The sequence below is a fragment of the Ursus maritimus genome, unplaced genomic scaffold (assembly GCF_017311325.1).
Source record: "Ursus maritimus isolate PB19 unplaced genomic scaffold, ASM1731132v1 scaffold_27, whole genome shotgun sequence".
Classification (NCBI taxonomy): Eukaryota; Metazoa; Chordata; class Mammalia; order Carnivora; family Ursidae; genus Ursus; species Ursus maritimus.
In genome coordinates, this window is record NW_024425230.1 from 32,120,553 (window position 1) to 32,137,482 (window position 16,930).

Consider the following 16,930-nt stretch of genomic DNA (forward strand, 5'->3'; position numbering starts at 1 on the left):
TAGCGATAAGTCCTTGAGTTTGAAAAACTACATAGCCCTGGACGTTTAAGAGAAGATACGGGTTTGAGTTTACAAGTTCAATTCAATTAGGTAGAGATTAAGTTTATTTTAAATTGGGCAATAGGACGTATCCTGGATCCTTCAGTGTTTGCGCACTTCAACCACTTTTTCTCAAATCTCTCCTCCCTGGGCTCCTTACACGGAGGCCGTATCTCGTTCATGCCTGACGTTGTCAGGTGCTCTGCACACGGTTATTGCAGTTGCAAAAAAAGAAACGGCATAGCTCAGCCTAAAGCTTAACAGGGTTGATTTTTAGACAAAGCCACTACTCGCGTGTGAAAGACTGCCAGCAACTGGTCATTCCTGGGGCGCAGTGGGGACTCCAAGGCCCACCCCATCGTACCAATCTCATCAAGGTCATGGTTTCAAATATGTTACCCTCGTGCTCATTCAGCAATGTTACTGATGAGGAAACTGAGGGTCAGACGGCAGCCTGCTCGAGGCGTAGGAAGAAATAAGTCCTGGGGAGAGTGCTGCCAAAGCCAGTTTACCTTCCCGAAAACCACCTGTGCCCTCTTCCCACTCATCTACTCCAGGCATGAACATTTGGGAATAATATAACGTTATGTTATGGGGGCTGATAAAGCACAATTACCTACTTATTTACATCAGAGCACTAAACTGACATGGCTTGAAACATCTTTCCAAGAAAGAACAAAGAAGTTCTCTGAACTGAAGAATAAAGTGCCCATCTTCCCTCTATTTAGAATTTTAAGACAAGGGTTTGATTCAGCAAGTACTTACATTAAAATGCAAAGCAAATTTACACTAAAGGGGGCATTTACAAGTGTTTTTTGGAGGGGAAATAAAGAATAGGGGTTGATTCAGTTATAGTAGGCAAACAATAGCTCAGTCTAATTAAAATTCATGCTTTAAAGGTTTTTAATGCCATTAACATGTTTGTAATTAATACATATGGGAAAAAGGAAGGTCACCAAATATACATATATAGTATTATGATTTGTATCCTTCAAATATGTATGAGTACAAAAAAGCTATGTATGTAAAGTATGTATGAGTAGAAAAAAAGCTTGATATATAGCTTGAAAATCTTAAAATATTATCTGCTAGTGAAGAGATTATAGGTATGCTTTCCCAATTTTTTATAATAGTATATATTACTTTATGACCAGAAAAAGTGAATATTATTTTTTTATCCATAAGTACATTAGATCTTTAATTGGAAATGCATATTATTTAAGTGAAAAATTCTTTGAGAAAAAATGTTTGCAAATGCACATTAAAAAAGTAGAAAATGGCATTTTTCCTATTTTGTTAAGTAGAGATAAGTTATTAAGTGTATAGTCAAAGAACTATGATTAAATATTTTAAATATTTCAGATGCATTATAAACTCAGTTTTCTTGCATTGTCTTATCTTTGCATATAGCCTTTTATTAATTATATTGTTCGTGTTATATAAATAATTTTCTTCATATTTTATTTCATTTATTTATTTTTTTAAAGATTTTATTTATTTGACAGAGATAGAGACAGCCAGCGAGAGAGGGAACACAAGCAGGGGGAGTGGGAGAGGAAGAAGCAGGCTCATAGCAGAGGAGCCTGACGTGGGGCTCGATCCTGTAACACCGGGATCACGCCCTGAGCCGAAGGCAGACGCTTAACCGCTGTGCCACCCAGGCGCCCCTAATTTTCTTCATATTTTAGAATAATGGTTGATGAAGATGAGGAAGCATTTACTGAGAAAATAATTTCAGCTATTTTAACTTTTACATGAGCATTCTAAAACTTTAATTTCCTCTAGTGAATGTGAACTTTTAGAAAAAATCCCAAGCAAGTCTACTTGGACATACATTGAATATTCATGGAAGAAATTATCACCTTAAGCTCTTCCTCTTCTTTACGAGATTTCCTATAATGCATTAAGAATTAAAAGGGTTTAAGCTCTAGACTTCAAACGGTCTTGTTCCTTTTGTTTCATAACAAACTGGTATTATAAATTCTGTGTATCGCAGACTTTTATATCATAGGACACAGACCTTTTAGCTTAAGGTCTTATGTATATTTGACAAAAATAATTTTCGTCGAAAATTATTTTAAAAAAAGTCTTCCCAATAGAAAAATGAAAGCCTGGCATTCTTTTTATTCATTTGTTTGCACACTAATTTCACCGAGTTCACCGTGAACACAAATGAGTTCTGGGATGGCTAGAAATCCAGAAACACAGAAGAATCAGTTGAAGTAATTGGGATTTTGAGGAGAAGAGGTCGAAGAGGTCTCCAAATATCTGTAGAGCTGCAGGGTAAGGAGGAACACCCAAGTTCTACAGGACAGGAGTGGGAGTTAGCAAGACACATTTTGGTCCCATGCTAAAGGAACCCTCTGGACACCCTGGGCCCCGATGTGCCGTGAATTTCTGGAAAGGAGTTAGGCTGAGATGGGGGGGCGGGGGGGGGCCCTGCTGGCTCAGCCTCGGGGGCCCAAGTTGAGTCCACGGACACCTTTAGGTGGGCACCTACTCTCCATTTGTTTCCTTTGGGTCAATGCCTTCCTGAGGGCTAATTCGGTGCCTGTTACAGCCTGCTTCTGGGATAGAGGCACAGCTAGCTGCTTGTCCTAAGAGTTCAGTGTTTGCATATGGGCTGTCTACCTGGGGACCATCTTGGGGCTAAGGGGTCGTGGCCGTAAGCCACGAGGTGTCAGGAATCCACAGCAGATCAATCAGTTGATGAGAATCTCCAGGATGATTTGTGCGTGTGGGGTGAAGGCTGTGTTTGCAGGTCTGTTCCTTAACAAGACCCCCCTGAGGTGGAGTGTTATTGTGATGATGGGGACGAAATTAAGGGGTGTCTTAGCGCCGGATGGAGTGGACACCCGTATGAATGCTCAGAATACTGGACAACCCCACCATGGTGGGCTCTCGCCAGTTGGAGGGATGCTGGCCCAGGAATCCACCCACATGGCGGGATGGCTACGCATGAAAGTTTACTCCTCTGAACTTGAGAGGTCGTCCTGCTGTTTTCATGATGCTGGGGGGAGAGGACGCTCCCAAACTCAGTGTTTCCTAAAGCTCTGGGAACTTGCCTGGTCCTCTCTTACCCTTGGCCCAGCAGCCTCAGTGCCCCTTGGGAACCTGTTAGGAAGGCGGACTCCCAGGCCCACCTCCTGGCACGGCCTCAGACTCCGCACCTTGTGGGGGTTCCCAGGTGACCTGTAGGCACACTATACAGTTTGGGAGCACGGTGAGGAATTCTGATAAGGGAAATGGTGCCCACCTGGCCCAGGTGCGAGGAGGACACTGAGGACAGAGACAGCCTGTCTATATCCTAATTAAACTTGCAAGTGCTCTAGAGAATCCAGAAACGCAGAAACCATTAGTATGGGGGCCAGTCCGCTGCCCTGGGAGGAATCCCCCCGATGGCCTCTCCCATTGCCACAAGAAAAGGAAGAAGCTCATTGTCTCTTTTCCCCTCTCTCTTCCCCACCCCAAGGTACACTCTGTAATTTGGCTTAGCACTTTTCCCTAAGCCTTTTTTTTTATTGTGGTAAAATACATGTAACATAAAATTTACCATTCAATCATTTTAAGTGTACATTTCAGTGGCATTAATTACATCTACACTATTGTGCAACCATCACCACGACCCAACTCCAGAATCCCTATAAATCCCATTTTTGTCTTTTTTTTTTTTTTAGAGAGAGCACACACGCATGCATGTGAGCGAGGAAGGGGAGGAACAGGGGGGAGGGAGAGAGAGCGAATCTTATGTAGGCGCGACGCTGAGTGGAGCCCTGAAGGGGGCTCGATCTCATGACCCTGAGATCATGACCTGAGCCAAAATCAAGAGTCGGATGCTCAACTGAGCCACCCAGGCGCTCGTAATTCTGTCTTTCATAGATGAACTCTGTCTCCTGCTGGTCTCCCTTGCACACAGGTAACCGGTGGGCTAACAGTTAACTATACACGCCTCAGACTTCATCTTTGACACCAGGGACCCCAAGGGAGGCGGGGCTCCTGGGAGGGGAACAGTCTGTGAAACGCGTTGAGTTAGTAAGAAGGAAGGAAAGGACCTGCCATTTGCTGAGTGCCTTTCATGATGCCAGGCACTCACACAACATACGAGAGGTGTGATGTCACTGTGAAGGAGATTCGGTATTTCATGATTTAATATTCATGTGGAGTGCGAAGGAGAATGAATTCGTACGCACTCACTGCTCACGATTGCAGCCCCTCGGTCTTTGTACAAGGATAGAAGTTACCCCTGCGATTCTCAGCTAGTGATTTGTCCTCAAGGCGGTGGGGCTCCCGTAACGCACGGCACCTGTGCATCGGCCCCGCAGCCCTTGGTCCCGGCTGCAGGAAACCCGCTCTGCCCGCCCTGGAGCTCACCCTTTCACTCCACTCGGTCAGGAACCAGCTCTTGGCGCAGGGCCCCATGTCGCAGTTCTCAATGTCGTTCGGCCGAAGCTTCATGTTGCATTCCTCGTCATCGACCACGTCCCCGATGTTGCTCACACACTTCACGTCTCGGGTCCTCTGTCCCACTCCACAGGGCACCGAGCACTAAAACAGCAAGGATATGGCAGTGGAACGGGCAGCGTTCCCTCGAGGGGGCGTCTCCGGCCCCGGCGCCCACATCCTTGTCACCTGCCACCCGAGCGGACGACTGTGGTGAGACCCCCTGGGTGGCTCTGTGTCCCGTGCACTGAGGTGCTACCTGGGGAGCTCCCCAGCCCTGAAAACCTCACCACCACCTTGTCTCTAAGACCTTCTTGGATGTCCTGCCTACTTTGCGGCTCTGGGCCTTCATTCTGCCATCTGTAAAACAGAGGAGCAAGACTGGAAGGAGCTGATGTCTCCGGACCCACAAGAGAGATGACACCCATATGCATGTGACTCCCACGGGCTCCCCCTTAAAGTCGGCTGTGGATGACTGCGACACCCCAGCCTGAACTCTATCCAGGTACCGGCACATCCTATGGTTTGCAAAACAGTCCTTCCAGAACCCCCCAGGGGGGGATCCCTCTAGGAGACCTCAGGGCTGTCCTGAGTCGGGTTTTTGGGGGGGAGGAAGAAGGGGACGGCAGCAAGTCTGGAAGGGGGCGCCCCGGAGCAGGCTGCCAGCCCCGCCTACCGAGGTCCAGTCCGTGCGGATCTGCCACTCGCTGCAGATCTTGAGCTGACAGGTGCTGGTGGTCTCGGGCTTCTCCAGGTGCTGGCAGCGGTAGGGCTGCACCGTCAGGCTGCGGTTGGCATACACCTGGCGGCACAGCACCTGGCGATGCTGCATGCCCAGGCCGCAGGTTTTGCTGCACTCAGACCACTCTCCGATGTCCCAGCTAGCTCGGGAACGAGAGAGTGAGAGGGACAGGTCACCTTCAGCCAGACGAAGAGAGCAGCGCCCCGAGAGCCCGCACGACCCCGAGAGCCAACTCGCACAGAACCATCAGCATCTTACGAGTGGTCCTCACCCCGAGCAAAGCTTAACGGTCTGCGTAAGGGCCGTCAGACTCTGTGAAGGAATGGAACTCCACCGATATGCTCTTTCCCAGTGATGACAGCCCAGTTTTAGAAAATTAAAGAAAACCGAGTAGGTGCAAATGATTTTTATCTAAAGGACGCCCCAAACTCCAAACGTTAGTTTTATCATCACCCTGCAGAACATTATCCCATGTTGGATCGTAGAAATCCTCTCCAGCATTATTGCTCATGAGCTACTTACTTGTAGCTGTTTCACGGTCCTCCCCTGTAATCCTGCTTTGTCACTTAGTTAACTAAGACATCAGCACACACTCAATACGTAGGAGAAAATTTCTCGTACTTTGAAAATTATGTTGGGACCCTTTCGGGGGGCCTTTCTTCCTGTTCTTCTGGAAGTGTCCTCTTTATCATTCAATAACCAGCCCAAGACCTCTCCGGAGACACCTTTCCCGACTTCTTGCCCATGTACGTGTGACTCTCCTCATTCTCTCTGTTCACAGCTCACCTACAACACCGGCCACACTGGACTGTAATTCTCAGCTTCCCTCTTCGCTTTCCTCACCAGGCTAACACGCGATTGCTCCAAATTACCAAAGGCGTGTGCTCTGTGCTAAAGGTACAAGCTTCCGCGTTCATCCCCAGAGACCGGTGCCCTTGCTGAACAGACTGCAGTCTCGTGTCTCTATATCTGATCTTATGTCTGCCACTAAGGTCCTGTGCACAAGCACCCAGAAGCGACCCGATAACAGGCGGCCTCCACAGAGAGGCCCTCTTACAAGGCTGGGCAAGGGAAGAGGTTGCAGGGCTCCTCCTCGGGGGTGGGCTTCATGCTGGAGTCGCAGTAGCTCTCGGGAACCTCTTCGTGGGTGTTTCTGTGCACGCAGCGAAAAATAGGGAACTGCGATCCTGCAAGGACAAGGAGAACATCTCAAGGACAGCCCCACACACTTGAATGATGGGTGCGAAGAAGTGTAGGAACAGTTCCTGCCCTCCAAGAGCTTATCATCTCTTTGCGGACACAGTTGGAAAGTGCTAAAGGCAGATAAAAACGATTATCGTAACAGTTCAAGATATTACAAGGCAGGAGAGTGATTATAAAATGAGCACGAGTAATACCTGTTTGGAGGTTTTCTGGAGACATCACAGAGAAATGGTCCTAGAGGGCCCCGCTGGATCCTAGAGAAGGGTGGGGTTTGGGTAGCTGTGGGCATGTGTGTCTTGGAGAGAGGGCGCTGTCCAGGTGGCCGAACTAGAACAAAAGTGCCCGACACACTGGAATGTGTGAGAGACAGGTTGAAGATTCAGCCCAGGCTTGAAAAGCTGCCGATTTCTCTGTAAAGCATTTTACCCATTCCCCTAATAAAGTACTGATCCAGCGGTATTTTTAGTTATTTGAAAAGATGTCTGCTTTCCATGAGACAGTGAGCTTCTCAGGGACAGAACTAATTCTTGTTCAGCCCTGTAACCCTGGTACCTAGCACAGTAACAGCCACTCAACAAAATGCTGAATGGGTATTTATCAGAGGGCTCATATTTGTTTTCATTACTTTGCTAAAAAAAATACTAACTGCCTCAGGGTTGTTGTTGTTGTTTTGTTTTAAATATGCAGCCGAGTTTCACTGGCTTAATATGGATACATGTATTTTGGAGGAAAAGTCAGAATTCGTTAAAGGGAATCTCTAACTTGCAAAAAAAAAAAAAAAAAAAGCGGACAACGCTGCCTGCCTCTCTCTGCTACCCCCTGGTGGCAGCACAGGAGTATTGCTAACGGGTGTGTACAAAGTGAGAAAGGTAACCAGGAACAGGCCATTGCAACTGTCTGAAAGATAAGATGTTTCTTCACAAATAACTGTCTGTCCCCCCTTCCCCCCCCCCGCCGTCGACCCCCAGTCTAGGCCGCTAGCCAATTCCTGCTGGGCAGAACACGATCGCGTATTCCACGGTTCTGTCTTAGCTCTGTTGTTAATTGGCCAGGCATTTGGAGTTTCTGAACTTCCGACTTACTACAATTTAACTGTAACGGGAGGGATAACTCTTCACATAGACGTCTCCGACTTTCATCGGCCATGAAGAGTGTGTCAGTGCTTGTTGAAGCTGATCTTGTGAGACCCCTGAGCCAGAGGGTGGTTCTTGTAAGAAACCTGACAGATTGGAAGGCAGTTCTGAATCTGAAATGATCATTTGTTTCAAAACTAGTCTGGCAGTAAAAATTCATAATGTAGCTGTAACTTTGAGACAACTATTTAAAATTAATGTTCCAATGAAGTATAATTATTAGTGGAGTAAAAAAGTGTAAAATTAATAAGAAGCAAAAACTTTTGTGGAATTAAATTTTGTCTGGTGACATATCTGCTTCCATGAAGAAGATATTTTTTTAATTAAATTCCACAAACATTAAGCACCTCGTGCTCGTGTACGATGATAAGATTCCGTTCATGCCTTGGAGGGTACCCATTTGGGACCCCGCTATTAAGGGATTAAGTAAAAATCTTATTGTTTATCCCTTCAGACCATGTGGGTTTAACTTTTCTGCTGGCAAGTTTGCGGACTGGAAAGCAAAAGTTCCTACTCTAACCACATGTCACTCGAATGAGGGGGCAATTTAACATCTTTAGCTAAAAGGATACAGGCTACCATAGGATTGCTCTGTGCCTTGGAGAGATGGGTCCTGCTCAGGGCTGTTTGCACGTGGCCTCCGACCCTCCTCACCCTCTTACTGCCTTTACACTACACTCATCCCTGGTCTAGCTCCAGGGTTCAGCCAAGGACATAAATTCAGAGGCTCACTCTCTGATGGTGAGAAAACACCAGAACTGTAATTCTTGACTTCAATGACCACAATGGTTTCTTTCTTTGGGTCAGTTTTGATTTCTGCAGAGACCGAGACTGTCACTCAAAATGGCACGTGGCCATCTCTTCACTGTACAGCACGCCATTCCATTCGGCCTCTAATTGCTGGCAAGCGAGAATGGGGTGGTGAGGTCAGGTGCTGGCTGGGCTTCAGGCAGCAGGAAAAATCTGGGATCATTTTAGTTGGGTTTTATGTTGCGCGTGTTGATCAGAACAGAGGTATGTTGTACTGGAGGAGGGAACTGTCCCGCAGGTCATCTGCAGGTATTAAATGAGGCAAGTCAGCGAGTTCGGAGGACAGTGTAGAGAGGCTGGTGCGGCATTGTGGAGAGAGGGACAAAATAGGGAGCAAGAAAAAAAGGAAATCATCTGAGTCTTGGAACTCCAGGAATCCACTGAGCCAAGCCAAAGGTTTGACCAGACAGAGTTCTGGGCAATGGCCAGATGGAGTATGAGCCACTCTGGGCTGCCGGTGGCAGGACCCCTCTCTGTGACGGTGATACCGTGAGGGGGCTTTCCCTTGAGAGGCATGGAGACACGTGCTGAGCTCGTGGATGGGAGAAGGAAGGATGGGAGAAGACTTGTGTGGGGAACGGTGAGGTCACAGGGGGCATGGATGTGGGTTGTGCATGCAAGAGCAAGATGGCACCAGTAGGCTCAGGACGTCCTGGTACATTTGTCACTACTGCTGAGCTCGACATGGATGGTACATCTGCATGGCCCCATGTGCCCTGCAATCCAGCCATTGCTGCCGGGAGCAAACCTTACAGGGAGCAGAGGAGCGCCATCCACGGGCTGCTGCCATTTGTCCAGGAGAAGAGCAAGGGGCTAGGAGTACGAGAGAGGGGCGGGCTGGGGGAAAATACCGCTCTGCTCTTGTTTTACTTCCAAGGCACCTCTTCCGTAGCTCTTGGACTGGAGAAACCGTGCTCCTTCTCAGGGTAAAGAAGAGGATGCACGTGTCATTGCACATGTCATTGCAGGCATCCGAGCCGCAGATACCGTGTGTGTGTGTGTATGTGTGTGTGTCCACAAGGCGAAGGAGGAAGACTGTATTAAGAACATTAAACAAAATCATATGAAAATCTAGAGAAAAAGATTCTTCCGTTTCAGATACATAAATCCACGTTCTTTAAGCTACTAAGGCAGTAACAGCCTTGCCCATCCAGGATGCGATGATGTAAAAACCACTCTTACACCTTTTCTAATAGCCAGATACACCTCGTTTGACAATATATTCTTCACACTTGAAGAGCATCTCCTTGTGTGCTGGCTAGGATCCCGGGGCAGGTGATGTGAAGTGTCCGTGCGCGGGGACAGCTAGGCCAAGCAGAGCTGGGACAAGAACGTGTCCCGAGTTGCTGTGGGGTCCCATGGGATAAGTGCCTCCCTGTGCCTTGCGGAATCAGGAACAGCTTCACAGAGGAGACACACCTGAGCTAGCTCAGGGAGTGTAAGCGGTTTGCTGGCTCCACGCCAGAGGATATAGTAAGGGAGGCAGGTATTTTAGCTCAGTGTGGATCACGCAGACTGGGGTTGGCTGGGGGAAAGATAACCAGGGTCTTGGGAAATGGGGTCCCTCCATCATGCCTTGAATGACCCGTTGAATGACCCCTGGGGTACGTGGCATCTCTTCAGTGAATGCGGGGCTGTGCGACCAGCGTGAAGGGCGATCGGGCAACGGCACCTGCTTTCGTCCTTATCCTATTAAAGTCCAGAGGCGATGCCCGATGGTCTCTGGACACGGCGACATCTCACCCTACTCGAAAGGTGGGGCCAGGTCATCTTTACGGACAGGAGAAGGAAGAGAATCTTCTGCACATCGGCCATCCTTGATATAAAACCACAGGATGGCAATTTTTCTTCTTTTTATGACTTTCCCTCGTTTGGGCCTAGCACAAATGTGTCTGGGTCGTCTGGCAGGCCTCGTACCACCAACCCCATGGTGGAAACTTCATAATCACACATTTGGACCCTGGGTTTCTATGTCAACTGCATTTCATCTTGCTCACCTCTTTAATTCCAGGGATGGGTCCTGACTAAAATGTGTAATTAGCTTTCTGCCTCTGTTCAGACACATTCTACGGGCATTTCATTTTCCCTCCAAAAGCTTAAAAAAAGAGGTTAGGCCAATGAATCTCCCTTCCACATTCTTTGCACATGTATTAAGCAAAAGCCCACTAATATCTGTACAGTGTCAGCTCCAGAAATTAGCGCTCCAGTTATCCATCATCGTGGAACTGGCTGGGGGTCCAGGCAGGAGACGCTCCAGCCCCCAGGAAGAACCAAACACCTCAATTCTATTCTCAAAATCCATGAAGCCAATGCTCTTGGGAGAAAGATAAAGGCTTTAGAGGAGGTTGTGAAAATTTCCCGGGTGCAAATTATGTCAGAGTTCCCGAATTTTGTACCCTCAGGTACATGTCTCTTGAAGAAAAGAAAAAAAAAGTCCCCAAACCAATATTCTTAGTGTATCACAGTTTCCCGGCAGCAGGGCCTTCTTGGGATACAGCCTTCCCATTTCCGAGGCCACCTTCTCTCCAAGGACAGTGGTTTTAGGGTCACAGATAGGACTTCCTGACAAATGGGAGGTGATTACTATGCAGACATAGTTCCCAGTGGTCACGGACAGATCCTTGCACTGAGCTAGGCCACCTTGAAACTGAGAAACAGCATTAATTTCCAACCACGTGCCAGACGTTCGATAAGGGCCTTCTGGACACCACATTCCACGCCTACCTTACCTTTGGGGTTTTCAAGGAAATAGGGCCCCGGATCCACCTCACAGTTCAGACTGATATTGATATTGACCCCTCTGCACACAGCCATGCTTTTTTGCTTTGAGCCTATCAAAACCCGGCTTTCTCTAAATTTCACCTGAGCTCCACATACCCTTCTCCCAAATCCTGTAACTCTTCTCTTTTGTTTGGAGAGACACCATTTGTTCCTTCTGGTGTGTGGTCCCCCTTCCTGCAGCTGGTGTGGCTGGGCTGCAGCCTTGTCCCTGGGGTCTTAGCTGATGGGGTTCAGAGAATGGGATGATACAGGGTGAAGATTTTACAGAGAGAACAGTGGGGAGCTGTGAGCGTTGGTGAGCACAAGAGCCAGCTAACACCTCAAGCCCTATGAGTGTGCTTTTTCTGGACTCTTAGATTGGAGAATGAGTTTTACCTGGTATTTGTGTGAGTCACCTCAACTTCTCGATCTTAAACTTGGCGAACACACTCTGTGGTTATTCACGAGTGTGTTCTGCAGGAGAGAGCTGACTCAGCAGGCCTGGGGTGCTCAAACTCTGCACACCCCAAGAAAGGCCTGTCTTCAAGGACGGGTCCTGAAGCAGGGCTGGAGACAACCTTTGAGCCCGTGGAATATTCTGCTGGTAGGAGTGTTTTCTATGTCTTGGACGACGCTGTATCACCTTGACAGATAGATTATGCCGGCAATGAGATCTGGCTGAATGCCTGTTTTTGTGGGTCCGAGGTCTTGGGCCATGTTCTATCTATCAGTTTGACTTCTGGGTGCTAAAGGCTGAGTAGCTAATGTGAGCCATGTGGGGGCTCCCTGCCTACGTGATTGAGCCACAGTAAGCCCCCTGGACCCCAAACCTCGAGATGCTTCTCTGGTTGGCAGTGCTTCGCTCTTGCTGTCACCCATCACAGCTGGGAGAATTCAGTGCACCCAGGTGCAACTCTCTTGGGATGGGACACCTGCAAGCGGTCCCCTGGTTTCTCCTGGACTTGGCCCCACGTGCGTTTTCCCCTGATGATACCCATCTGTATCCTTTCACTGTAATAAGCTGTAACCACAAGCACAGCAGCTCTTCTGAGTCCTTCTTGTGGATCATCAAGCTTGAGGGTGGTCTGGGGACCCTCGACACAATGTCACACCAATGAGCCACCTCCCAGTCAGGCTCAAGGAGGGGAAGGTGTGCCATGTCCCTCGAGCCCAGCCACCCATTCCTTGCCCGGGGGTCTGCAGAGACCCTCCTCGCCCACACTCGAGCTCACCTTTCCCACAGCTTGTGGAGCATTCTGTGGTCCCGAGCTGTTTCCAGTTGTGGTCCCGGCTCCGCCGTGGGGGCTGCGGTGCCGCTGGCACCACACTGTCCGGTCGATGGGAAGAAAATCCATCTGGATGTCTGACTGGGAAGGTCTGTGCCGATTCTGAGGTGAACACTTCGGGCGCCCCACCGTGCATATCTTCCTTCTCCTCGGCCCCCTCTTTCTCTTCTCCCTCCTCCTGGCTCCTCCCGTCTGTTCCCAGCTGGCCGTTGAAGGGCTCCCCTAGGAGAGGCAGGTGCACACACAGAAGTAAGACTCATCTGGACCCAGGGTCCTACTGAGGAGATCCCTTCGACATTAGAAATTACGTAGCATGAGGTCATTCCCAATTCACAGCACATGTATTTTAAACATGCAGATACCAATTTCCCTCATATTCAAAACATTGTTAAAAATGAATACGAAAAAGACGAATATCTCAGTAGGAAAATCAGGCAAGGGCCAGGAAGAGGCCAATCACATTAGAAGAAATACAAACAGCCCAAAGTCACATAAGAATGCTCAACTTCACTCATAATTAAAGAACTACATGTGAAAACAAAAACCACCACCACAACTTTATTAGCCTCACGATAAAGATGAGAAAATCTGGAGACCCTTAAATCCCTAAACCCCTCAGTGAAGGTACAGGAAAACTGGGGAGGAGGAGCCTGCAGATGGACACAAATTCTTGGAGGGCAATTTGGCCATATCTACCCAAGTTTGTTTGTTTGACTGACTGATTTAAATTTTATTTTATTTAAATTCAATTAATTAACATATAAGGTATTATTAGTTTCAGAGGCAGAGGTCAGTGATTCATCAGGTGCATAGAGCACTCAGGGCTCATTACATCACGTGCCTTCCTTAATGTCCATCACTCAGTTACCTCATCCCCCTACCCGCCTCCCCTCCAGCAACCCTCTACCCAAGTTTTAAATGCACATACCCTTTGACCTAGTGATTCAGTTTCTAGGACATTTATTGTACAAATATTCCCATTCTTTTACCCAAAGCTGTATGTACAAGCATGGCTACTAAAGAGTGTTTTGAAATAGCCAAATAGAGTGAACTTAAATGTCCACCGGGGTACTGGCTAAAATACATCGTACTAAAACCATGAATGGATGCTGTTATTTTTTTTCTTTTAAAGAATGAAGCAAAATATATGCTGTGACATGGAGATATGACTGATACGTAGTTCGATGAAAGAAAAAAGCATAGCAGAATTCATTTTGTATATACATCCACACAGGTGAGGCAGGACCCCTTACGAGAGATTAGATTTGTGTTCTGCCCTTTGTGTCTTGTCCCTCATCTCCCAGGCCAAGTGGCCAAGCCCTTAGGTTTTCTGGACTCGGATTTTTGTAAGGAAGTAAAACCTGGGGGAAGTCAATGGCTCTTCCTTCTCACAGTGAAAGTCTGAGTTCTCAGTGAGGATAATAAGGCCCAGATACTGGGGCCAGCCAATGGGAAGGAGGAGGAAAGAGGAGGGAAAAGTGGAGAGCATTTTTTGAGAGGGAGGGAGAGAGAGAGTGAAAGAGAGATGTTTTCAAGGCAAAGAGAGGCCGAAGTCAGAGGGCCAGAGTTTCCTGAGCACCACCGACCTCACCTGTACCAGGCAGGGATCTTTACTCATACTGGGGGGATGTGGGGGGAGCCCCTGTATTGACTGAGATTGAGCTTTCTACAAGTGCCAAGGAAATCTGAAGTTGAGGCAAGATCTAAGTTAGACTCCTGGAAAAGACTGGCACGCAATGTTCCCTGTACACTTAGACTGCAGACAAAGGTTCAAATTGGTTATACGCACGTTTCTACATGCACAGGAACGGGCTGGGTGGAATCCCTCCAAATCATGAAGAGATGTTCTCTCTTGGAATGGGGTCGGGGGATGAGGTTGGGACATACTGTTCTTTCTTATTTTTTTTAAGTAGACTTTATTCTTTTTTTACAGCAGTTTTAGGTACACAGCACAATTAAGTGGCAAGTACAGAGTTTCCATGCCTCTCCTGGCCCCACATAATGTACTACCCCCCCATCAAGGTCCCGCACCGGAACGGCACATCTCTTACCATCCACGAACCTGTGTCGACACATCATTATCCCCCAAAGCCCATAGTTTTCATTACGGCTCATTTTGGTGGTGTACATGCTACAAATGTAGAATGCCACGTATCCATCATTACAGTACCATCGAGAATAGTTTCACTGCCCTAAAAGTCCTCTCTGTCTGCCTCTCCCCCTCCTTAGCCCCTGGCAACCACTGATCTGTTTACTGTCTCCATAGTTCTGACTTTTCCACAGTATCATATACTTGGAATCATACAGCATGGAGACCTTTCAGATCGGCTTCTTCACTTAATAATGCACATTTAAGTTTCCTCCATGTCTTTCCATGGCTAGGTAGCTCAGTTCTTTCTGTGCTGAATAACATTCCACTGGCTGGATGTACCTCAGTTTACCCATCCATTCACCGCACGAAGCGCATCTTGGATGCTTCCAAGTTTGGGCAATTATGGGGCACTTGCATCTTACTTTGTATATTTCTATTTTGATTGAATATTGCTCAAGCATATACTAGTTTGATACAAAACAAGGAGGCAAATTCCAGAGTTACTGTAGAATCCAGTTAAAACTTAAGGCTTTCCCCACCTTCCACCATTTACAACTCTTCATGGCTTAAAATATTAAATACGATGTACATCAATGGAGTCAAGACGAGGCATACCGATGTAAGTGGCACTGAGATATTACCAGACAAAACATTTAAAATCTTTTGTACACCTTGCATGTGCCGGGCACTACGCTGGGATGGACCCCTGTATTCAATCTCCTCCACCGCCTGCCCCTCCAGAAAAATACCTCTGAGTGTAGACTATTTTGTAGACTGGGAATGTGCTCAGAGAAGTTTCTGACTTGCCTGAGGGTGCACAGCAAGAAAGAGGCAGAGCTGGATTCGAGTTCATGGAGGGTAAAGCCTACGCCAGAATGCCCCTTTTACAACTGACTCCTTCTGGGCCTGCCCTGTGTCAGGTAGCCAATCCCATGCTACCCATTAGCTGAGACCCATCAGACTTGTTATCAGTCATCGTCACGCTGTAAGATTTCAAGTAGTTCGTCCAATTGTCCTTGTCCATCAGCATCAGATCTCAGGAACCTCAATATTCTGCCACCTGAGCTTCTTTTCTCAGACTCTGTATCATTCCTGCGAATGGTTTAAACGTCGTGTCGGGCTGAGTATGCTGACTTGCAGCTTAGATCACACGGGCAGCCCACGTGCCCGGCACACACCCTGCTGTCTCCAGGAGCCAGGTGGTTCCTCCCTGACCTGTGACAGTCAGATAACCCGGTTATGCATTTGGCAGGCCAGGCCTCACCTCGGTGCCCTCGCTTCCTGGGACAGATGTCAGACCAGGGAACCCTTGGTGGTATAACAGACAAGGGACTGAGGTCACCGTGGGACCTGGGCAGTAAGTCCATCTCTCTGAGCTTCTATTTCCTTATTTTTAAAATGAGGCTAATAACAGCACTTTCCTCTGAGCACTGTCGTGATGATTTGATGAGTTCATCTACGTGAAGGGCTCCGCAGTGTCCGGCACCCAGCAAGGACTCCGTGCGTCTGAGTGATATTATCATTGATATTTATGCAGACCTTCCTGTTCAAACGATGGGGAAAACAGTTTCCATTTGGGTGGTGGGTTCCATTATCATTTGGTAAAGAAATATCTGCGGGCCAGAGGGCTGCCTGCTGTATCTATCAGCAGAGCCCACAGCAAAGAGGTAGATGATTAGGCACGAACTCGTTATTCTTTTCTTATAAGTCAAAGTAGTGTCAATAGGAGCAAGAGGGGACCAAGAGAAAAGGCAGGAGGTGGACAGAATAATGACCCTCCGAAAGTGTCTGCATCCTAATCCCTGGAACCGTGAGTATGGTACCATATATGGCAAAAGGGACTTTGCAGATGTGATGAAGTTAAAGATCTGGGGGTGGAGAATCGTCCTGGGTTGTCTGGGTGGGCCCAGAGATGTGATGATGGAAGAAGGGGGTCGGAGCCTGAGATCTGAAGGTGCTGTTCAGCTAGAACAGAAGACGCAGGAAGAGGCCAAGAAGCAAGGAGAGCAGGAGGCCTCTTGAAGTGACAAGGGCAGGGCAACAGAACCTTCTAGAGCCTCCCAGGGGAGCATGGCCTGCCGATACCTTGATTCTAGCCCAGCAAAACCCATTTTGGACTGGTGACCTCCCAAACTGTAGGAGAGCAAATGTGTGTTGTTTTAAGCCACCACGTTTGACATAATTTATTATATGGCAGCTATAGGAAACTAATATCAGGTACCTTGAAGACACACTCAGGATGTTCACCTCATTTTTGAATCAAGTGAATGGGACGCTCTGTCAGCAAAGGCTCAGATAAATGCTGAGCCATCCTCTGACGTCAAGGGCGCATCCATGGGTTTTCCCTGTGATGACTGAGAGACACAAGGGAGATGCACAAGACGAGATAGACGGCTTTAAAAAGAAATGAGGGGGGGTGTGCTTG

General features: G+C 47.8%; 1 protein-coding gene across 1 annotated transcript in view; it reads right to left on the bottom strand.

Moving 5' to 3' along the window:
- The window catches only part of THSD4 (thrombospondin type 1 domain containing 4), a 513,844-nt gene that overhangs the window by 19,301 nt on the left and 477,613 nt on the right, over positions 1 to 16,930 (bottom strand). The window contains exons 10-13 of the mRNA XM_040642637.1: positions 12,360 to 12,635; positions 6,279 to 6,408; positions 5,156 to 5,360; positions 4,411 to 4,584 (exon numbers count right to left, since the gene is read on the bottom strand). Coding sequence (XP_040498571.1) covers positions 4,411 to 4,584; positions 5,156 to 5,360; positions 6,279 to 6,408; positions 12,360 to 12,635 — 785 coding nt within the window. The remainder of the gene's footprint in view (positions 1 to 4,410; positions 4,585 to 5,155; positions 5,361 to 6,278; positions 6,409 to 12,359; positions 12,636 to 16,930) is intronic.